The sequence below is a fragment of the Phyllobates terribilis genome, unplaced genomic scaffold (assembly GCF_046119375.1).
Source record: "Phyllobates terribilis strain yellow unplaced genomic scaffold, ASM4611937v1 Scaffold_5__5_contigs__length_657084704, whole genome shotgun sequence".
Lineage (NCBI taxonomy): Eukaryota > Metazoa > Chordata > Amphibia > Anura > Dendrobatidae > Phyllobates > Phyllobates terribilis.
Window position 1 is genome coordinate 205,866,250 of NW_027362765.1, and position 18,864 is coordinate 205,885,113.

Consider the following 18,864-nt stretch of genomic DNA (forward strand, 5'->3'; position numbering starts at 1 on the left):
AGTGGCCATGAATAACTGGACATATGAGCAGTTAGATTAAGCATGCAGCCACTTCACACAGAGCTTTGTCACTTCTGGTTTTCTATGGCACCTTAAATCAACTGATAAGTAGGGGACTGGGAGTTAGATCTTCAATATCAGTATGGTGAGGGTCTAACGTAAGGATAGGTCATCGATATTAAATTCCTGGAATATCTCTTTAATAAAACAACTGTAATATTAATGGCACGTTGTAGCTGGAGTCACTGCTACAGATTTTGGTGTTTGGAGATTGTGGTGTCTCAAGAAAGCACATTAGAGGAGAAAGTGGACCCATTGGGACTCCATGAACATCCACCAAGAAGGCACCATAGAGAAGAAAATGGACCCATTGGGGCTCCATGAACCACCACCAAGAAAGTACCATAGAGAAGAAAATGGACTTATTGGGACTCTATGAACCACCACCAAGAAAGCTCCATAGAGAAGAAAATGGACCCATTAGGACTTCATGAACCACCACCAAGAAAGCACCATAGAGAAAAAAATGGACCTATTAGGACTTCATGAACCACCACCAAGAAAGCACTATAGAGAATAAAATGGACCTATTGGGACTCCATGAACCACCACCAAGAAAACACTATAGAGAAGAAAATGGACTTATTGGGACTCCATGAACCACCACCAAGAAAGCACCATAGAGAAGAAAATGGACCCATTAGGACTTCATGAACCACCACCAAGAAAGCACTATAGAGAAGAAAATTGACTTATTGGGACTCGATGAACCACCACCAAGAAAGCACCATAGAGAAGAAAATGGACCTATTGAGACTCAATGAATCACCACCAAAAAAGCACCATAGAGAAGAAAATGGACCCACTGGGACTCCATGAACCACCACCAGGAAAGCACCATAGAGAAGAAAATGGACCCATTGGGACTCCATGAACCACCACCAAGAAAGCACCATAGAGAAGAAAATGGACCCATTGGGGCTCCATGAACCACCACCAAGAAAGTACCATAGAGAAGAAAATGGACTTATTGGGACTCGATGAACCACCACCAAGAAAGTACCATAGAGAAGAAAATGGACTTATTGGGACTCGATGAACCACCACCAAGAAAGCACGATAGAGAAGAAAATGGACCCACTGGGACTTCATGAACCACCACCAGGAAAGCACCATAGAGAAGAAAATGGACCCATTGGTACTCCATGAACCACCACCAAGAAAGTACCATAGAGAAGAAAATGGACTTATTGGGACTCTATGAACCACCACCAAGAAAGCACCATAGAGAAGAAAATGGACCCATTAGGACTTCATGAACCACCACCAAGAAAGCACCATAGAGAAGAAAATGGACCCATTAGGACTTCATGAACCACCACCAAGAAAGCACCATAGACAAAAAAATGGACCTATTAGGACTTCATGAACCACCGCCAAGAAAGCACTATAGAGAATAAAATGGACATATTGGGACTCCATGAACCACCACCAAGAAAACACTATAGAGAAGAAAATGGACTTATTGGGACTCCATGAACCACCACCAAGAAAGCACCATAGAGAAGAAAATGGACCCATTAGGACTTGATGAACCACCACCAAGAAAGCACTATAGAGTAGAAAATGGACTTATTGGGACTTGATGAAACACCACCAAGAAAGCACCATAGAGAAGAAAATGGACCTGTTGAGACTCAATGAATCACCACCAAGAAAGCACCATAGAGAAGAAAATGGACCCACTGGGACTCCATGAACCACCACCAGGAAAGCACCATAGAGAAGAAAATGGACCCATTGGGACTCCATGAACCACCACCAAGAAAGCACCATAGAGAAGAAAATGGACCCATTAGGACTTCCTGAACCACCACCAAGAAAGCACTATAGAGAAGAAAATGGACCTATTGGGACTCCATGAACCACCACCAAGAAAGCACTATAGAGAAGAAAATGGACTTATTGTGACTCCATTAACCACCACCAAGAAAGCACCATAGAGAATAAAATGGACCCATTAGGACTTCATGAACCACCACCAAGAAAGCACTATAGAGGAGAAAATGGACTTATTGGGACTCCATGAACCACCACCAAGAAAGCACCATAGAGAAGAAAATGGACCTATTGGGACTCAAGGAATCACCACCAAGAAAGCACCATAAGAGAAGAAAATGGACTTATTGGGACTCCATGAACCACCACCAAGAAAGCACCATAGAGAAGAAAATGGACTTATTGGGACTCCATGAACCACCACCAAGAAAGCACCATAGAGAAGAAAATGGACCCACTGGGACTCCATGAACCACCACCCGGAAAGCACCATAGAGAAGAAAATGGACCCATTGGGACTCCATGAACCACCACCAAGAAAGCACCATAGAGAAGAAAATGGACCCATTGGGACTCCATGAACCACCACCAAGAAAGCACCATAGAGAAGAAAATGGACCCATTGGGACTCCATGAACCACCACCAAGAAAGCATTATAGAGGAGAAAATGGAGTTATTGGGACTCCATGAACCACCACCAAGAAAGCACCATAGAGAAGAAAATGGACCTATTGGGACTCAAGGAATCACCACCAAGAAAGCACCATAAGAGAAGAAAATGGACTTATTGGGACTCCATGAACCACCACCAAGAAAGCACCATAGAGAAGAAAATGGACTTATTGGGACTCCATGAACCACCACCAAGAAAGCACCATAGAGAAGAAAATGGACCCACTGGGACTCCATGAACCACCACCCGGAAAGCACCATAGAGAAGAAAATGGACCCATTGGGACTCCATGAGCCACCACCAAGAAAGCACCATAGAGAAGAAAATGGACCCATTGGGACTCCATGAACCACCACCAAGAAAGCACCATAGAGAAGAAAATGGACCCATTGGGACTCCATGAACCACTCATATATATGGATGTATTACCAATCACAATAGATTTTGGATGAGATAAAATTGTCACAATATAATGTCCAGATATCTCAGATAAGTCTATAGTCAGAAGACATGCATGTGTCTTTAGGAATAGTGGTAACATCTCGTACACCATGCTGTCATTTAATGACAGTTTAAGACCATCCCCCGTTAATGACACTAATCAGCAGGATTGTGTATGATTCCCTCACTTCACATCATTTTGTGGCTCAATCAAGCTGCTAATGAGTTGTTAATTGATAATTAAAGACATGATTCCACGACGCATGCAGTATGTGAGTTGATAGAGATGGATTATGTCAGTAAGTGGCATTTACCAGAACTTTACATATATATGTAAACTTCTAGTAAATATCATTAGCAGAAATTAGGACAAGTCTTAATAGTTTTGCCGATAACTTGCCCAATGTGTAATTCCTGAAATTACAAAGACGAAAAAAAATAATATAGTGATTATGTTTGTAAAGCACTTTACAAATCAATGGCACTATATATATGAGTAAAATAATTATTTAAATAAATAAAATATAAGATTTAATCATTGATAGCAAATTATATACATAACAAAACAGCAAATAAATAAGGCATCAAATCCACAAAGTTGATTCTAAAAGCAGTCCTGTCACTGGATTAGATAAAATAGCTTCCAAATATTTTTTGCATTTCTCTAAATCATTGTCTCAACGCGTTTCTCTAGTCTAAATTGGGGCAGTTCAACAGATGGTGATTTAATTTATAAATAAAATGGGGTCTCATTTACATACAGTGGTGGCCAAACGTATTGGCACCCCTGCAATTCTGTCAGATAATACTCAGTTTCTTCCTGAAAATGATTGCAATCACAAATTCTTTGGTATTATTATCTTCATTTAAGTTGCTTGCAAGGAAAAAACACAAAAGAGAATGAAGCAAAAATCAAATCATTGATCATTTCACACAAAACTCCAAAAATGGGCCAGACAAAAGTATTGGCACTCTCAGCCTAATAATTGGTTGCACAACCTTTAGCCAAAATAACTGCGAACAACCGCTTCCGGTAACCATCAATGAGTTTCTTACAATGCTCTGCTGGAATTGTAGACCATTCTTCTTTGGCAAACTGCTCCAGGTCCCTGATATTTGAAGGGTGCCTTCTCCAAACTTTCATTTTGAGATCTCTCCACAGGTGTTATATGGGATTCAGGTCTGGACTCATTGCTGGCCACCTTAGAAGTCTCCAGTGCTTTCTCTCAAACCATTTTATAGTGCTTTTGCAAGTGTGTTTTGGGTCATTGCCCTGCTGGAAGAACCATGACTTCTGAGGGAAACCCAGCTTTCTCACACTGGGCCCTACATTATGCTGCAAAATTTGTTGGTAGTCTTCAGACTTCATAATGCCATGCACACGGTCAAGCAGTCCAGTGCCAGAGGCAGCAAAGCAACCCCAAAACATCAGGGAACCTCCACCATGTTTGACTGTAGGGACCATGTTCTTTTCTTTGAATGCCTCTTTTTTTTTCCTGTACACTCTATGTTGATGCTTTTTCCCAAAAACCTCTACTTTTGTCTCATCTGACCAGAGAACATTCTTCCAAAACGTTTTAGGCTTTCTCAGGTAAGTTTTGGCAAACTCCAGCCTGACTTTTTTATGTCTCGGGGTAAAAAGTGGGGTCTTCCTGGGTATCCTACCATACAGTCCCTTTTTATTCAGACGCCGACGGATAGTACAGGTTGACACTGTTGTACCCTCGGACTGCAGGGCAGCTTGAACTTGTTTGGATGTTAGTCGAGGTTCTTTATCCACCATCCGCACAATCTTGCGTTGAAATCTCTCGTCAATTTTTCTTTTCCGTCCACATCTAGGGAGGTTAGCCACAGTGCCATGGGCTTTAAACTTCTTGATGACACTGCGCAGAAGACACAGGAACATTCAGGTCTTTGGAGATGGACTTGTAGCCTTGAGATTGCTCATGCTTCCTCACAATTTGGTTTCTCAAGTCCTCAGACAGTTCTTTGGTCTTCTTTCTTTTCTCCATGCTCAATGTGGTACACACAAGGACACAGGACAGAGGTTGAGTCAACTTTAATCCATGTTAACTGGCTGCAAGTGTGATTTAGTTATTGCCAACACCTGTTAGGTGCCACAGGTAAGTTACAGGTGCTGTTAATTACACGAATTAGAGAAGCATCACATGATTTTTCAAACAGTGCCAATACTTTTGTCCACTCCCTTTTTTAGGTTTGGTGTGGAATTGTATCCAATTTGGCTTTAGGACAATTCTTTTTGTGTTTTTTCATTGAAGACAAATCAAATGAAGATAATAATACCAAAGAATTTGTGATTGCAATCATTTTCAGGAAGAAACTGAGAATTATCTGACAGAATTGCAGGGGTGCCAATACTTTTGGCCACCACTGTAGGAATAAATATACTTAACCCAGTAACTATCTGTCCTACACCGCTATATACTGTATATGTGCCTTACTGGGGTAACTCTATAGATTTGTTTGTAATGTATATATTACACTGTGGACAATCATTAGAAAACACTAACTTCTACATAACTGTACTCTCATTATGGAAATACAAGACGGCAAGTTTCCCAATACTGGATTGTATGACTTTTTGCCTTTACCCAATAGGGTAAAAGACTGTCTGTTAAACCACATAGATTACATTTTGGCATCTGAACAACACATAGTTAGATCCCAATGATATCCTATGCAAAGCATCCACTGATTACTGCTCTGATGTCTATTTCATATTTACATCAGTCATTATTAAATGATAGTGATGTAAGTGATTTGTATGAACTGTATACACTGTAATATATACACTACAAACAAATCTATAGAGTTATCCTGGTAAGGTATATATAGAGGTAAGCTACCTGTGTCTGTAACAGCCAGTCAAAAAGGGCTGTCAGACAAAAAGAGATTCCAGCTCAAAAAATTAAAATATAATCATTATTCGTGAATACATTCAAACCCACCAAAAAAGGGGAGGACACAGGATATGTCAACAATCCAAATAATAAATGGAGAAAATTATATATGCCACCCTCTCTTTAACAATGTATGCAAAAAAAGCAAATGGCATGGAACTATTGTAACCTGCTATTATCAATATATAAGAAAGAATGGCATATATATATATATATATATATATATATATATATATATATATATATGTATATATATATATATATATATAAAGTGCCATGGGCAATGTCAATTGTATTGAAAACAAACCAAAAAATCCCTATATATGCAAATGCCTGAGTAATGCAAAAGTAATCCTAGGTGGTAAACAATCAATGAAAGTTGATAATAAATGGTATATTACCTAGATCAGGGACCACCAAAAAGGAGCAGCAGGTGCTGTATCCTCCCCACACCCAACGCCGTTTCGCCTATACTTCTCCCGGGGTTGTGTTACACTGGCAGCTTTCTGTGTACACTGCGCATGGGCAGAAAGCTGCCTATCAGTGGTATGGGTCAGGATACATTGCTGGAATCAGGGTCTCTACCCCTCATTATGCTGTTCACAGATGGGGTAACAAAAACCTGACAGATTCCCTTTAAAGGATATATTTTATCTAATCCTTGTAGTTGCAGTAAATTGCCTTTTAGTTCCATTGGCTGAGTTATCAGGATTTATATTGAATTTATTAACTTTCTCAATCTATATTATACCAAAGGGTGAATAATACTACCACTAGTTAGAGCCAAAAACAGGATGGCATCTCATCATGCTTGATCAGAAAAGCCTTTCCTAAAGTATCACAAGCATCCCATTCTTGATCCAGTAGGACTGGATCCAATTCCATCGTTGGTGCTAATTATACAATTCGATATGGATCCAAAAGATGGCTACATGGATGGACCTCTAGGGTTACTCTCTTAACCCCAATATTCTAGTGATCATTGATATTGATTGTTATTAATGAACATGCTCACAATTGTACTGTGCAATGAAAACAACTATGAGAATGATGATATTTATGCAGGTAAACAGGTATATTTCTATTTTGTTTTTTTAATATTACTCATATTTTTTCATTTCTACCCTTCAGATACAGGAGCTGGTCCACTCTGAAGGATCCTCTTATGATCCCAATCATCAAGTTTCCTTGATAAACCGGTCTGGAATGCTCCCCAGTCACATGAGTGCACTCAGCCAATCACAGCTTATCTCCCAAATGGGAATGAGGAGTGGAGTTACTCACGGATCACCTTCTCCACCTGGTAGTAAATCGGCTACACCCTCACCTTCGAGCTCCACCCAGGAGGAGGACACGGACTCCCACTATAAGGTAAATAGTTCTACATATAATTTCTAGTAGTGTAAAATAGACAGAATTTAAGTATCAACTAAATATTTATATATATAGAAGTTACGGTCACACACTTAATCCTAATCCTTTACAAATAATCAGCCATTAGTTCTACACATTTAGAATTATTTAGGTGTTAAAAAATGCTCTTATTTGGCCAGTGTCCATTTGTATTTAGTCTTGTATTGAAGAGGTAGTCTCACAAAGATAACCCTGTTTTTAAGCATCATTCCAGCGTTTTTTGGGCATTTTTTTCAGTGCTGGAGTGGTGCTACTAATCGAAGGTCCCTGACCTTTGTCTTATACTTACCCGCTACTGTCTTCACTGTTTATCGGTGCCATGGTGCCATCTTGTGACCACTGACCGGAAGTCAGAAGTAACGGTCACAAGCTCTCAACGTAAGTCTATGAGAACGAGGGTCTCATAGACTTGCACTGAAAAGTGACCTCCAGCTCACTCAGCAAACACTGGAGCGATTCAGCAGGTCACAACCTACTGAATTAAACCGGAGCGGTGCTGATAGAAGGTGACGACAGCGGCTGGTGAGTATAAGATAGGTGCAGGTAACTTAGATTAGAAGCACCACTCCAGAGCGGCAAAAGGAAAAAATGCTGGAGTGGCGCTTTAAAAAGAGAAAAGAATCCCTTGTATGATGTTGATATGCAGAAACAGAATAAACAGCATATTTCTAGATGTTCTCATGGTAAAACAATATTTAATTCATAGAAATGTAGCTTATGTATTTAGGCCTCCACTCTCAACAGCTAACAAGCCACAATGGAACAAAAATGTGTCTGTTTGCAGGTTGCTGGAGAGAAACGACCTTCTGCTGACCTGGGTAAAAAGCCAAAAAACCAGAAGAAAAAGAAGAAGAAGGATCCAAATGAGCCCCAGAAACCTGTGTCGGCCTATGCCCTATTTTTTAGGGACACACAAGCAGCTATCAAAGGACAGAACCCCAATGCCACATTTGGAGATGTGTCCAAAATTGTTGCTTCTATGTGGGACAGCCTGGGTGAAGAGCAGAAACAAGTGAGTGTGCTTTTCCTAGCGGATTACAGTTTCTCTTAAGAAAATTTTTTTATTGATGAGAATATTCTTGAGATTTAACACCTTCAGGAACAGCCAATTTTTTATTTTTGTGCTTTTATTTTGTCCTCCTCTTCTTCCACGAGGCATAACTTCTTTATTATTCTATCGACATAGCCGTATGAGGGCTTGTAATTTTTGGGATAATTTGTATTTTGAATGACACCATTCATTTTACCTCATCATGTACTGAAAATGTCAGAAACATGATTATTCAAGTCAGTCCTATTACAGCAATAGCAAACGTTGCGTTGTTTACCAATGAAGTTCATTTATTTTATGTTTTGGTAGATCTGACTTTTACGAATGCAGCGATACAAAATGTGTATTTTTTTCATGACTTTATTTTTAATGGGGCAAAAGAGGAGGGATTTGAACTTTTGTATTTTTTTTTCTTCATATTTTTTAAAACATTTTTTTCTTCACTTTTTATTGTATTTGTTAATCCCCTTAGAGGACCTGCGATCGTCTGATCACTTGTGCTATACATAGCAGTGTTTCAGCACCGCACTGCTGTGTATAGCTAAAATCATAGTCTCCTATGAATGCGAGCTACAGGCTAGCTTTCACAGGAGATTCGTAGTGACAGGCACGGGGGTCATCAGCAGACCCCTGGCTGCCAGGGCAGCCCATCGGTGCCCCAGGTGTGCCGATGTGTGCGTGGAATGACGCGCCCCCCTGCCGGCGCATGTTAAATGCCGCTATCAGAGATAGCCCCATCTGCGGCTGTTAGACCACGTGCACACGTTGAGTATTTAGTGAGGTTTTTTACCTCAGTATGTGTAAGCCAAAACCATGAGTGGGTGATAAATACAGAAGTGGTGACGAGTTTCTATTATACTTTTCCTCTGAATGTTCCTCACCTGGTTTTGGTTTACTAATACTGATGTGAAATACTGACCAAATACTCAATGTGTGAATGCGGCCTTAGGAGCAGATGATGGCTGAATAATTCAGCCATCATCTTATGGGAAAGGTGAGGGCCCGGCGTGTGAGTCCACATCAAAGGCAGGGACATGACATATGACGTAAGTTTACATTATGTGTCGTGAAGAGGTTAATTTCTTTTCTAAGATTTTGATATGAAAAAAACATTGCAAATTTTTTAAAAAATGCATGCCACACAAAAACTCATTTAAACAATAAGTCATTTTCTAGTGATAGCTTCCCTTTAAAATAGATCAGGCACAGGTACATAATACTATACTTTGCTGTTTACTGATCCATTGCACTGTAGCATCACAGTTGTCATTTTATAGCTGCGCTTCCTACAGGAATCTATGGGCAGATGTGGTTACTGTTGGTGCAGATCGTGCATTTCATGCTTAAAAGGTTAACATAAGACGAAGAGCTCATAGGATTATTGCCGCACACTCCATAAGATAACGCGCGGTGAATGGCAGCACATTCACAAATACCTCATTTCAGAGAAACGGAATGATAGATCGCAAAACTGGATTAAACACTTGTCCGAGCCGTGAAGAGATTGCCTTCAGAATTGGGTTTATACCGTATGAGACACTGCAGGAGTAGCCTTCAATTCAAAGAAAGAAGCAAGATTTACTTACCTTATGGTGGTGAGAACTTCTGCAGGGACTTCTGCTATTCTGTAGGACAATGTAATGACTGTACCAATGGTATAGAAAACGTAGTCGCTTGTTAGATATATTGGGTTCCTGTTTCTTCAGCACTATAAGACCACGTTCACACATTGAGTATTTGGTCAGTTTTTTGCATCAGTATTTGTAAGTCAAAACCAGGAGTGGGTGATAAATGCAGAAGTGGTGACGTGTTTCTATTATAAATTTCCTCTGATTGTTCCTCACCTGGTTTTGGCTTACAAATACTGATGTAAAAAACTCATCAAATACTCAACGTGTGCATGTGGCCTTAGGCTACTTTCCCATGGTGAGATTTTGGTGAGGACCCATTTAAAAAAAAAGCCTATTTCACTTAACAGATGCAGAAATGGTGCAGAAAGTCTGCAACATCAAAAACTCACCAAAAGCAAAAGGGGCATCTGCAACCCCTGGCCTAGAAGGAACTTCTGATTTTTTGGGGGCTATCTGCAAGTAAATTTGCAGAGGTTGAGAGCTAGTGGCACCATCATAGCATTACTAGAACTATTTCCAGAATATCACTTAACACTAGAGAAAGTATCACTTGGCCATATATTTATTAGGTTACTTTCCTTTGAATATTAAGAGTGGCCTGTTGAATTGAAAAGCGGCTTGCAACCTTAAAGGGAATCTGTCAGCAGATATTTGCTATGGAATCGGAGGGCTGTATGATATAGGGAAAGAGGGACTGATTCCAGGGAAGCGTCATTTACTACATTTACTAGACTGCTTGGTGCAGTTTTCATAGAATTCCTGTTTCCTCTGCTGTAGATGTAGCAGTGCTCAGAATGCTGATCTCTGTATAACCCCGCCCCACACCACTGATTGACAGCTTTCTGTGTACACTGTACATAGTCAGAAAAACCTACAAGAAGCAAAATGAAAATAAACCCTGCTGTAAATAAATAAAAAGCAAGTGCATTTAAATAAAATAGGGTTCTTAGTAACACTGTTTTTGATCAAAAATAGTATGAAAGCTATCCCACCAGCGACAAGGTGAACCCGTTCGGGATAGAACATAGTCAGCAAGCTGCTAGTTAGCTGGTCTAGCTTGCAGTCGACACCTAGTTCTGCAGTGATAATCTCCTGCTGATAAAACACTGATTGTATTGAAACTACAGCAAGCTGCTGAGCAAGTTCTGGAATCAGGCTCTCTGCCCCTACATTATGACGCTGTCAGATAACATGGCAACAGTCCCTTTAATGAGTTTTGGGACCTCTGTTTGAAATTTCACCTCCAGTTATAAATATATCCATATATTAGCGAGCTATTTGCCAGTTACCTAATTAGGGGACTCTCTTGGGAAGAATAACCTTACTGCACTCTGCAGTGCATGACAGCAGTAGAAAGCAGCAATCTCCTGACAGTAGGCACTGTAGACGAGTCTCCTCGGCTTCGGTTTAGAGGGTTTGCTGCTAAACTCTTACAATGGTGGCCTTTAGTGGGAATAGAAGCCTAGTAGACCAATGTAGCTCAGTCTCCAAAAAGTCCACGACTATCGCCAGGAACAAAGTACAGTATTACACCACCCCAACGCAGGTGTTGAGCTGCACGCAACGCCATCCTACTCATAGTCTAGAGTGGGTTTCTGATAATGTAACTGTAGCCATGTAGCCATTCATATTTAAATACCAATCTAGACAAAACAGCCATCTATTGCTAATTAAACGTATTTATGATTTTTTATACAATGACATATTTTATAGATTTTTTTTTATCTCTCCTTTAGAACCCCTCTAGTGTAATTATACATGTTATACATGATTAGTAAAATAGGGTCTGATTTTTTTTCCCCTTTCCCCAGAAACACTGATGCTCTTTTAAATAGATTTTCCTAGAATTAAAACCCTTGACTATGGACAACCCCAATAATCAAAAGATCCTAGGTCCCCTGTTTGGATAAAGCGGTGATGGGGCACCACATTTCCTGTGATCATGTCCCACTAGTGAGATCCCCAGCAATCAGACTCTTATTAACACATGTCGTATTTATAGCTTGATTTGGGGAAAACTCATATAGGTATAAAATTAGTGGAAAGTAAAAAGAATCAGGTTTACTTTAATCCCACAGACCAGCCTTTACTATAAGGAAACAGCCACACACATCAGATTTATTGCAGAAAAACAAATCTGCTACAAAAAGAAACCAGCTACACTGCTCAAAAAAATAAAGGGAACACTTACACAACAGAATATAACTCCAAGTAAATCAAACTTCTGTGAAATCAAACTGTCCACTTAGGAAGCAACACTGATTGACAATCAATTTCATATGCTGTTGTGCAAATGGAATAGACAATAGATGTAAATTATTGGCAATTATCAAGACCCACTCAATAAAGGAGTGGTTCTGCAGGGGGGACCACAGACCACATCTCAGTACCAATGCTTTCTTGCTGATGTTTTGGTCACTTTTGAATGTTGGTTGTGCTTTCACACTCGTGGTAGCATGAGACGGACTCTACAATCCACAGAAGTTGCTCAGGTAGTGCAGCTCATCCAGGATGGCACATCAATGCGAGCTGTGGCAAGAAGGTTTGCTGTGTCTGTCAACGTAGTGTCCAGAGGCTGAAGGTGCTACCAGTAGACAGGCCAGTACACCAGGAGACGTGGAGGGGGCCGTAGGAGGGCAGCAACCCAGCAGCAGGACCGCTACCTTCGCCTTTGTACAAGGAGGAACAGGAGGAGCACTGCCAGAGCCCTGCAAAATGACCTCCAGCTGGCCCCAAATGTGCATGTGTCTGCACAAACGGTTAGAAACCGACTCCATGAGGGTGGTATGAGGGCACGACGTTCACAGATGGGGGTTGTGCTCACAGCCCAACACCGTGCAGGACGCTTGACATTTGCCACAGAACACCAGAATTGGCAAAGTCGCCCCTGTGCTCTTCACAGATAAAAGCAGGTTCACAGTGAGCACATGTGACAGACGTGACAGAGTCTGGAGACGCTGTGGAGAGCGATCTGCTGCCTGCAACATCCTTCAGCATGACCGGTTTGGTAGTGGGTCAGTAATGGTGTGGAGTGGCATTTCTTTGGAGGGCCGCACAGCCCTCCATGTGCTTGCCAGAGGTAGCCTGACTGCCATTAGGTACCGAGATGAGATCCTCAGACCCCTTGTGAGACCATATGCTGGTGTGGTGGCCCGGGTTCCTCCTAATACAGGACAATGCCAGACCTCATGTGGCTGGAGTGTGTCAGCAGTTCCTGCAAGATGAAGGCATTGAAGCTATGGGCTGGCCCGCCCGTTCCCCAGACCTGAATCCGATTGAGTACATCTGAGACATCATGTTTCGCTCCATCCACCAACGTCACGTTGCACCACAGACTGTCCAGGAGTTGGCGGATGCTTTAGTCCAGGTCTGGGAGGAGATCCCACAGGAGACCATCCGCAACCTCATCAGGAGCATGCCCAGGCATTGTAGGGAGGTCATACAGACACGTGGAGACCACACACAATACTGAGCCTTATTTTGACTTGTGTTAAGGACATTACATCAAAGTTGGATCAGCCTGTAGTGTGTTTTTCCACTTTAATTTTGGGGGTGACACCAAATCCAGGCCTCCATTGGTTAATAAATTTGATTTCCATTGATGATTTTTGTGTGATTTTGTTGTCAGCACATTCAGCTTTGTACAGAACAAAGTATTCAATGAGAATATTTCATTCATTCAGATCTAGGATGTGTTATTTGAGTGTTCCCTTTATTTTTTTGAGCAGTGTATATACCTCTAAAAGGAAATGTTTTAATGTCAAACTTGAGAATTTTTGCAAGCACCATTCAGATAAATGGGAGAGTTACAGAAACTTCTACAACCAATTGTCAGAGTAAGAATAAAGTCTAACACTTAGGAGAAAATTTGCTATAAATTTGTTGGTCCGTGTCTATATTCTTTGTACATAGATGATAAGATTTGTTCAGGTGTTTTGTTGGCCTTCCCTGTAAGAAATCAAGTAGGTTTCCCATAGCTTTCCAATATTAAGGGGTTTTTCACTTTCAGGAATGCTGTAAAATAGCTAATATAACAAGCAGAGCCGGTACTCACCCTCCCTGGATCCAGCGCTGGCTCGCCACGGCTACTCAAGTGTCTGTGTTTTGGCTGCAGTGGAGACATCACATTGACAGCGTGCCTGCCCACTGCAGCCATACACTGAGCTCAGTGATTTCCGTTGGACTTGAGGTAGCCAGAACGAGCTGCTGAGCTAAGTTATTGGCTACAGTGGGGATGCGTGTTGTCAACGTTACACCAAAGCTTCGAGACCCGAGCAGCAGTGAGGAGCAAGTGGTGGGCCTGGGGAGAGCGAGTTCCTTCTAAGTTTATTTTAGCTATTTTACAGCATTTGGGGTCCCTTTTTCTGAAAGTGAAAAACCCCTTTAATGAAAGCATCTGGATATACCGAGCATTCTGGACACATAACCCATGTAATGCCAATAGGAGCCAGACTAAAGTGACTCCACCCTGGAGCAAGGTTGGAGGCATCTAGGACACATCTGCCTCTCCTAATGGCTGGTTGTGTTTTTTTGCAGGCATACAAGAGAAAGACCGAGGCAGCCAAGAAGGAATATTTGAAGGCCCTTGCAGCCTACAGAGCAAGTCTGGTTTCCAAGGTAACAGACCGAAATAATATTAATGTCAGTCCCCAGGGAATTCCCCCAATAACTTGCATTATTTAGAAGCAAACACTATGTTCCAGTTCAATATCACAGACTGTACTTGGCGTATAAACATTGTTATAATTATATTACGCACTTTTATTTGTAGCGTTTTTAAGGTATGAGGTACATTCTGTTTGGTCTGTAATGAGAATGTTTTTATATTTGGGATTTATACCACTGTTATATTATTTATGGCGGTCGATGCTTGCTTCCTAAACACAAAGTACAGAATAATCCACTTTGTTTCTTCCTATATATATGATAGCATAGACAAAGGAGAACTTTATGCTTAAAATCCCATACAGAAATGAATTAAACATACTATCTATAGTGATCTGCAAGATTGTAGATATTATGTTCTATACATGAGCCCTATATGTGTATTTATTGAACATTCATTTGAAGTTTCTATTACTTTTATTACCCTAGAGCTACACTGACCAAGGAGAGACGAAAAACTCCCAGCCCAGTCAACCCTCCAAAATGATTCTCCCAAAGCAGTCCATGTATAATCTGCCTCCACAATCTTCATCACCATATCCAGGCCTGGCTTCATTTCTGTCCCCTGCAGACCTGCCAAGTTACCGCAGTCATCCTCACCCAAGTCTCTCCCGAAGCCTCAATGCCAAATCTATGTTGCCCAGCATCAGTGCCTCACCTCCACCACCTTTTCAGATAAGCCCTCCCCTCCACCAGCACTTGCGCCACCCCTCCAGCTCTCTTCTTAATCAATCCCTCAATATGCAGCAAGTACCACAGCCACCCATCCTTCCCCCATCCATTGGACTACAGTCACCTATGAGTTCATCTCCCACAGGTCAACAGGTAAGGAAGTTAATGTTGTCTGATTTTTTTTTAGTTTTTATTCATTAAGGTTTTTTATGGTCAACTACCGTATATTCCGGCGTATAAGACGACCTGGTGTATAAGACGACCCCCCTACTTTCCTGTTAAAATATAGAGTTTAGGATATATTCACCGTATAAGACTACCCCTTTTCCAACGCATACCAAACACCGGTAAAAATTTTAAAAAAACAGATTTGAATTTAACATGGTCCTTTTTTAATTTAAATTCTTATGACATGCAGGTATATAGCAGGAAAACTGTCACTCATAAACATATTAAAATAGGGGGGACCCCACGTCATTTTTTTGGGGGGTCCCCCATTCTAATAGCTAGTAAAGGCTAGGTATTCAGCTGGGGGCTGATATTAGTAGCCTGGGAAGCTCCGTGGGTATTACCCCCTTCCCAGACTTCAAACATCTGCCCCAGCCGTCTGCTTAACCTCCGCTAGAGACTATAATGATGGTGGATCCCACGCCAATTTTCTTTTTAAAAAATCCTTTATTTTAACACTAAATGACAATTGAGGGGTTAATAAAGATGCAGTCCCTAAATTATTATTAATTTTGTAATTAATTTTTCCCAAAAATGTTGACGTGGGCTTCGCCATATTTTTGTGTCCAGCCAGGTACAGCAGGCAGGAACGGGCTGCCCCCAACCACCAGCTGCCTATTTGTACCTGGCCGGACACAACAATATAGGGAAGCCCTTTTTTTTTTAATTATTTCATGAAATAATTAAAAAAAAAAAGACGTGGGGCTTCGCCCTATTTTTGTGTCCAGCCAGGTACAACTAGGCAGCTGGGGGCTGGAATCTGCAGCGCAGGGAGGCCCAAGCTTTCTGGCCCCCCCCCCGCTGCAAATTGCAGTCCGCAGCCACCCCGGAAAATGGCGCGTTCATAGAAGCGCCATCTTCTGGCGCTGTACCCAACTCATCCAGGGCCCTGGTGCGGTGGCTCACTGGGTAATAAAGGGGTTAAGGCCAGCTTGGCATTATCAGCTGGCCCTAAGCCCGAAATTCATGGGGTCACGCCAATATTAGACATGACCACCATGAATTTCTAGTAAAGTAATTAAAAAAAACACAAACACCCAGAATAAAGTCCTTTAATTGAAATAAAGACACAATTTTTTAATGTTCTAAATTAAACTATACTTACCATCACGCCCATTCCAGCTGAAGCCAACGATCTCCTGCAATAAAAGTAAAATAATAAAGCAACCTCATCCTTACCTCTCCATGGTTCCCAGGACCGGTCCAGCTCTGCTACATTCACATGACAGGCTGTACCGCAGCAGAACGCTGCCGTTCAGCTTGCCATGCGGCAGACACTGAGAAGCGCAGGCATGCTTGTGCTCCTCAGTGTCTGACTGTGACGGCATCCAGATGAGCCGAGATCATGTCCAATGAACTCGGCTCACCTCATGCACGTCACTGACAGCGTGGGAAAATTCTCCTGCTCCCCGCATGCGCAGTAGAAGTTTCCCACGCTGTCAGTGACGGACGTCCAGGAGGTGAGCTGAGTTCATTGCCGGCTCATCTGGATGCCGTCACAGCGAGACACTGAGGAGCGCAAGCATGCCTGCGCTTCTCAGTGTCTGCGGGATGACAGGCTGGATGGCAGCGTTCTGCTGCGGTCCAGCCTGTCATCTCGATGTAGCAGAGCTGAAGCTGTCCTGGGAACCATGGAAAGGTAAGGATGATGTTGGTTTATTATTTTACTTTTATTGCAGGAGATCGTTGGCTTCAGCTGGAATGGGCGTGATGGTAAGTATGGTTTAATTTAGAACAATAAAGAATTGTGTGTTTATTTCAATTAAAGGACTTTATTCTGGGTGTTTGTGTTTTTTTTAACTTTTACTATGGGGTTAATAATGGGGGTGTCTTATAGACGCCTCTCCATTTCTAACCTGGGCTTGATGTCAGCTGGCATTATAAGCTGACATCAACCCCAGCCCTATTACCCCACTGCCACCGCACCAGGGCAGCGTGGAAGAGCGAGGCTAAGTGCCAGAATTGGCGCATCCTATGAATGCGCCATTTCTGGGGCGGCTGACGGCTGGTGTTTCTAGCCTGGGAGGGGGCCAATATTCATGGCTCCCTTCCTGGGCTATTAATATCAGCCCCCAGCTGTCTGCCTAGCCTTTGCTAGCTATTAAATTAGGGGGGACCCCACGTCATTTTTTTGGGGGGGTCCCCCATTTTAATAGCTAGTAAAGGCTATGTATTCAGCTGGGGGCTGATATTAGTAGCCTGGGAAGCTCCGTGGGTATTACCCCCTTCCCAGGCTTCAAACATCTGCCCCAGCCGTCTGCTTAACCTCCGCTAGAGCCTAAAATTAAGGGGAACCCCACGCCAATTTTTTTTTAAATAAATCCGTTATTTTAACACTAGATGACAAGTACAGTAACCAGCACTGTCACTGTACTTCATATATATGTGACTGACATGTTTCTATCTATCTAATCTATGTGTGATGCTCTATCTTTCTGTTATAAATTGTCGGGTACAGATGCTGAATTGCCGGCCGGCTTTTTTAAAGAGACGGTGCATGAAAACACTATTATTTGTTTTAATAAATCCTTTACACTAAATGACAAGTACAGTAAGCAACACTGTCACTGTACTTCATATATATGTGACTGACATGTTTCTATCTATCTAATCTATGTGTGATGCTCTATTCTTTCTATTCTAAATTGTCGGGTGCCGGCTTATGCCGCTGCTGAATTGCCGGCTTTTCATATATTGTCACAGAAGCGATGCGAAATTCCCAGCTCCGGACACAGCGCAGCGCTTCTGTGACAAGTGAAAGCTGTCGGCACAGAAGCCCTGCGCTGTGTCCGGAGCTAGGAATACGCAGCGATGTGTCAGTTTCAGCACAGAAGCGCTGACTATCTGGACCTACCGCCGCCGTATTTTAACTCCCTCCACCTTATATTAACTCCGACATGGCAGGGATACGGCCACGGCAGCTTATTAACACCCCCAGAGTATCCCCGCATGTCAATTTCTGAAAGTTCAAAAGCATTACCGGCGTATAAGACGACCCCAGACTAGACAGAAGATTTTTCAGTCTTCAAAAGTCGTCTTATACGCCGGAATATACGGTATGTCTTTCTTTTGCTGTCTGTGAATTATACTCCTACTTACTGTACCTTAAGCTAATTTTCGTAAGGTTCTCTAGGGCAATGTTCGCCATCCATTGGTTCTGACCCTCATGTGCCTCCAAGCTCTCTAACTGAGCATTTCCAGTAGTCCTTCCCAGTGTATTACAGGCACCAGGGAGAGTAACATATCTATTACTAGCTCATATGTTTTTCTCTTTTAATTACCAATTTGTCTCAACATATTTGGCAATATGACAAATTGGCACATATGCC

General features: G+C 41.9%; 1 protein-coding gene across 4 annotated transcripts in view; it reads left to right on the forward strand.

Moving 5' to 3' along the window:
- Window positions 1-18,864, forward strand: part of TOX2 (TOX high mobility group box family member 2) — a 146,052-nt gene that overhangs the window by 118,791 nt on the left and 8,397 nt on the right. For all 4 annotated transcript variants that reach the window (XM_073683744.1, XM_073683745.1, XM_073683746.1 and 1 more), the window contains 4 exons: window positions 7,007-7,246; window positions 8,073-8,300; window positions 14,507-14,587; window positions 15,065-15,460. In XM_073683744.1, coding sequence (XP_073539845.1) covers window positions 7,007-7,246; window positions 8,073-8,300; window positions 14,507-14,587; window positions 15,065-15,460 — 945 coding nt within the window. The remainder of the gene's footprint in view (window positions 1-7,006; window positions 7,247-8,072; window positions 8,301-14,506; window positions 14,588-15,064; window positions 15,461-18,864) is intronic.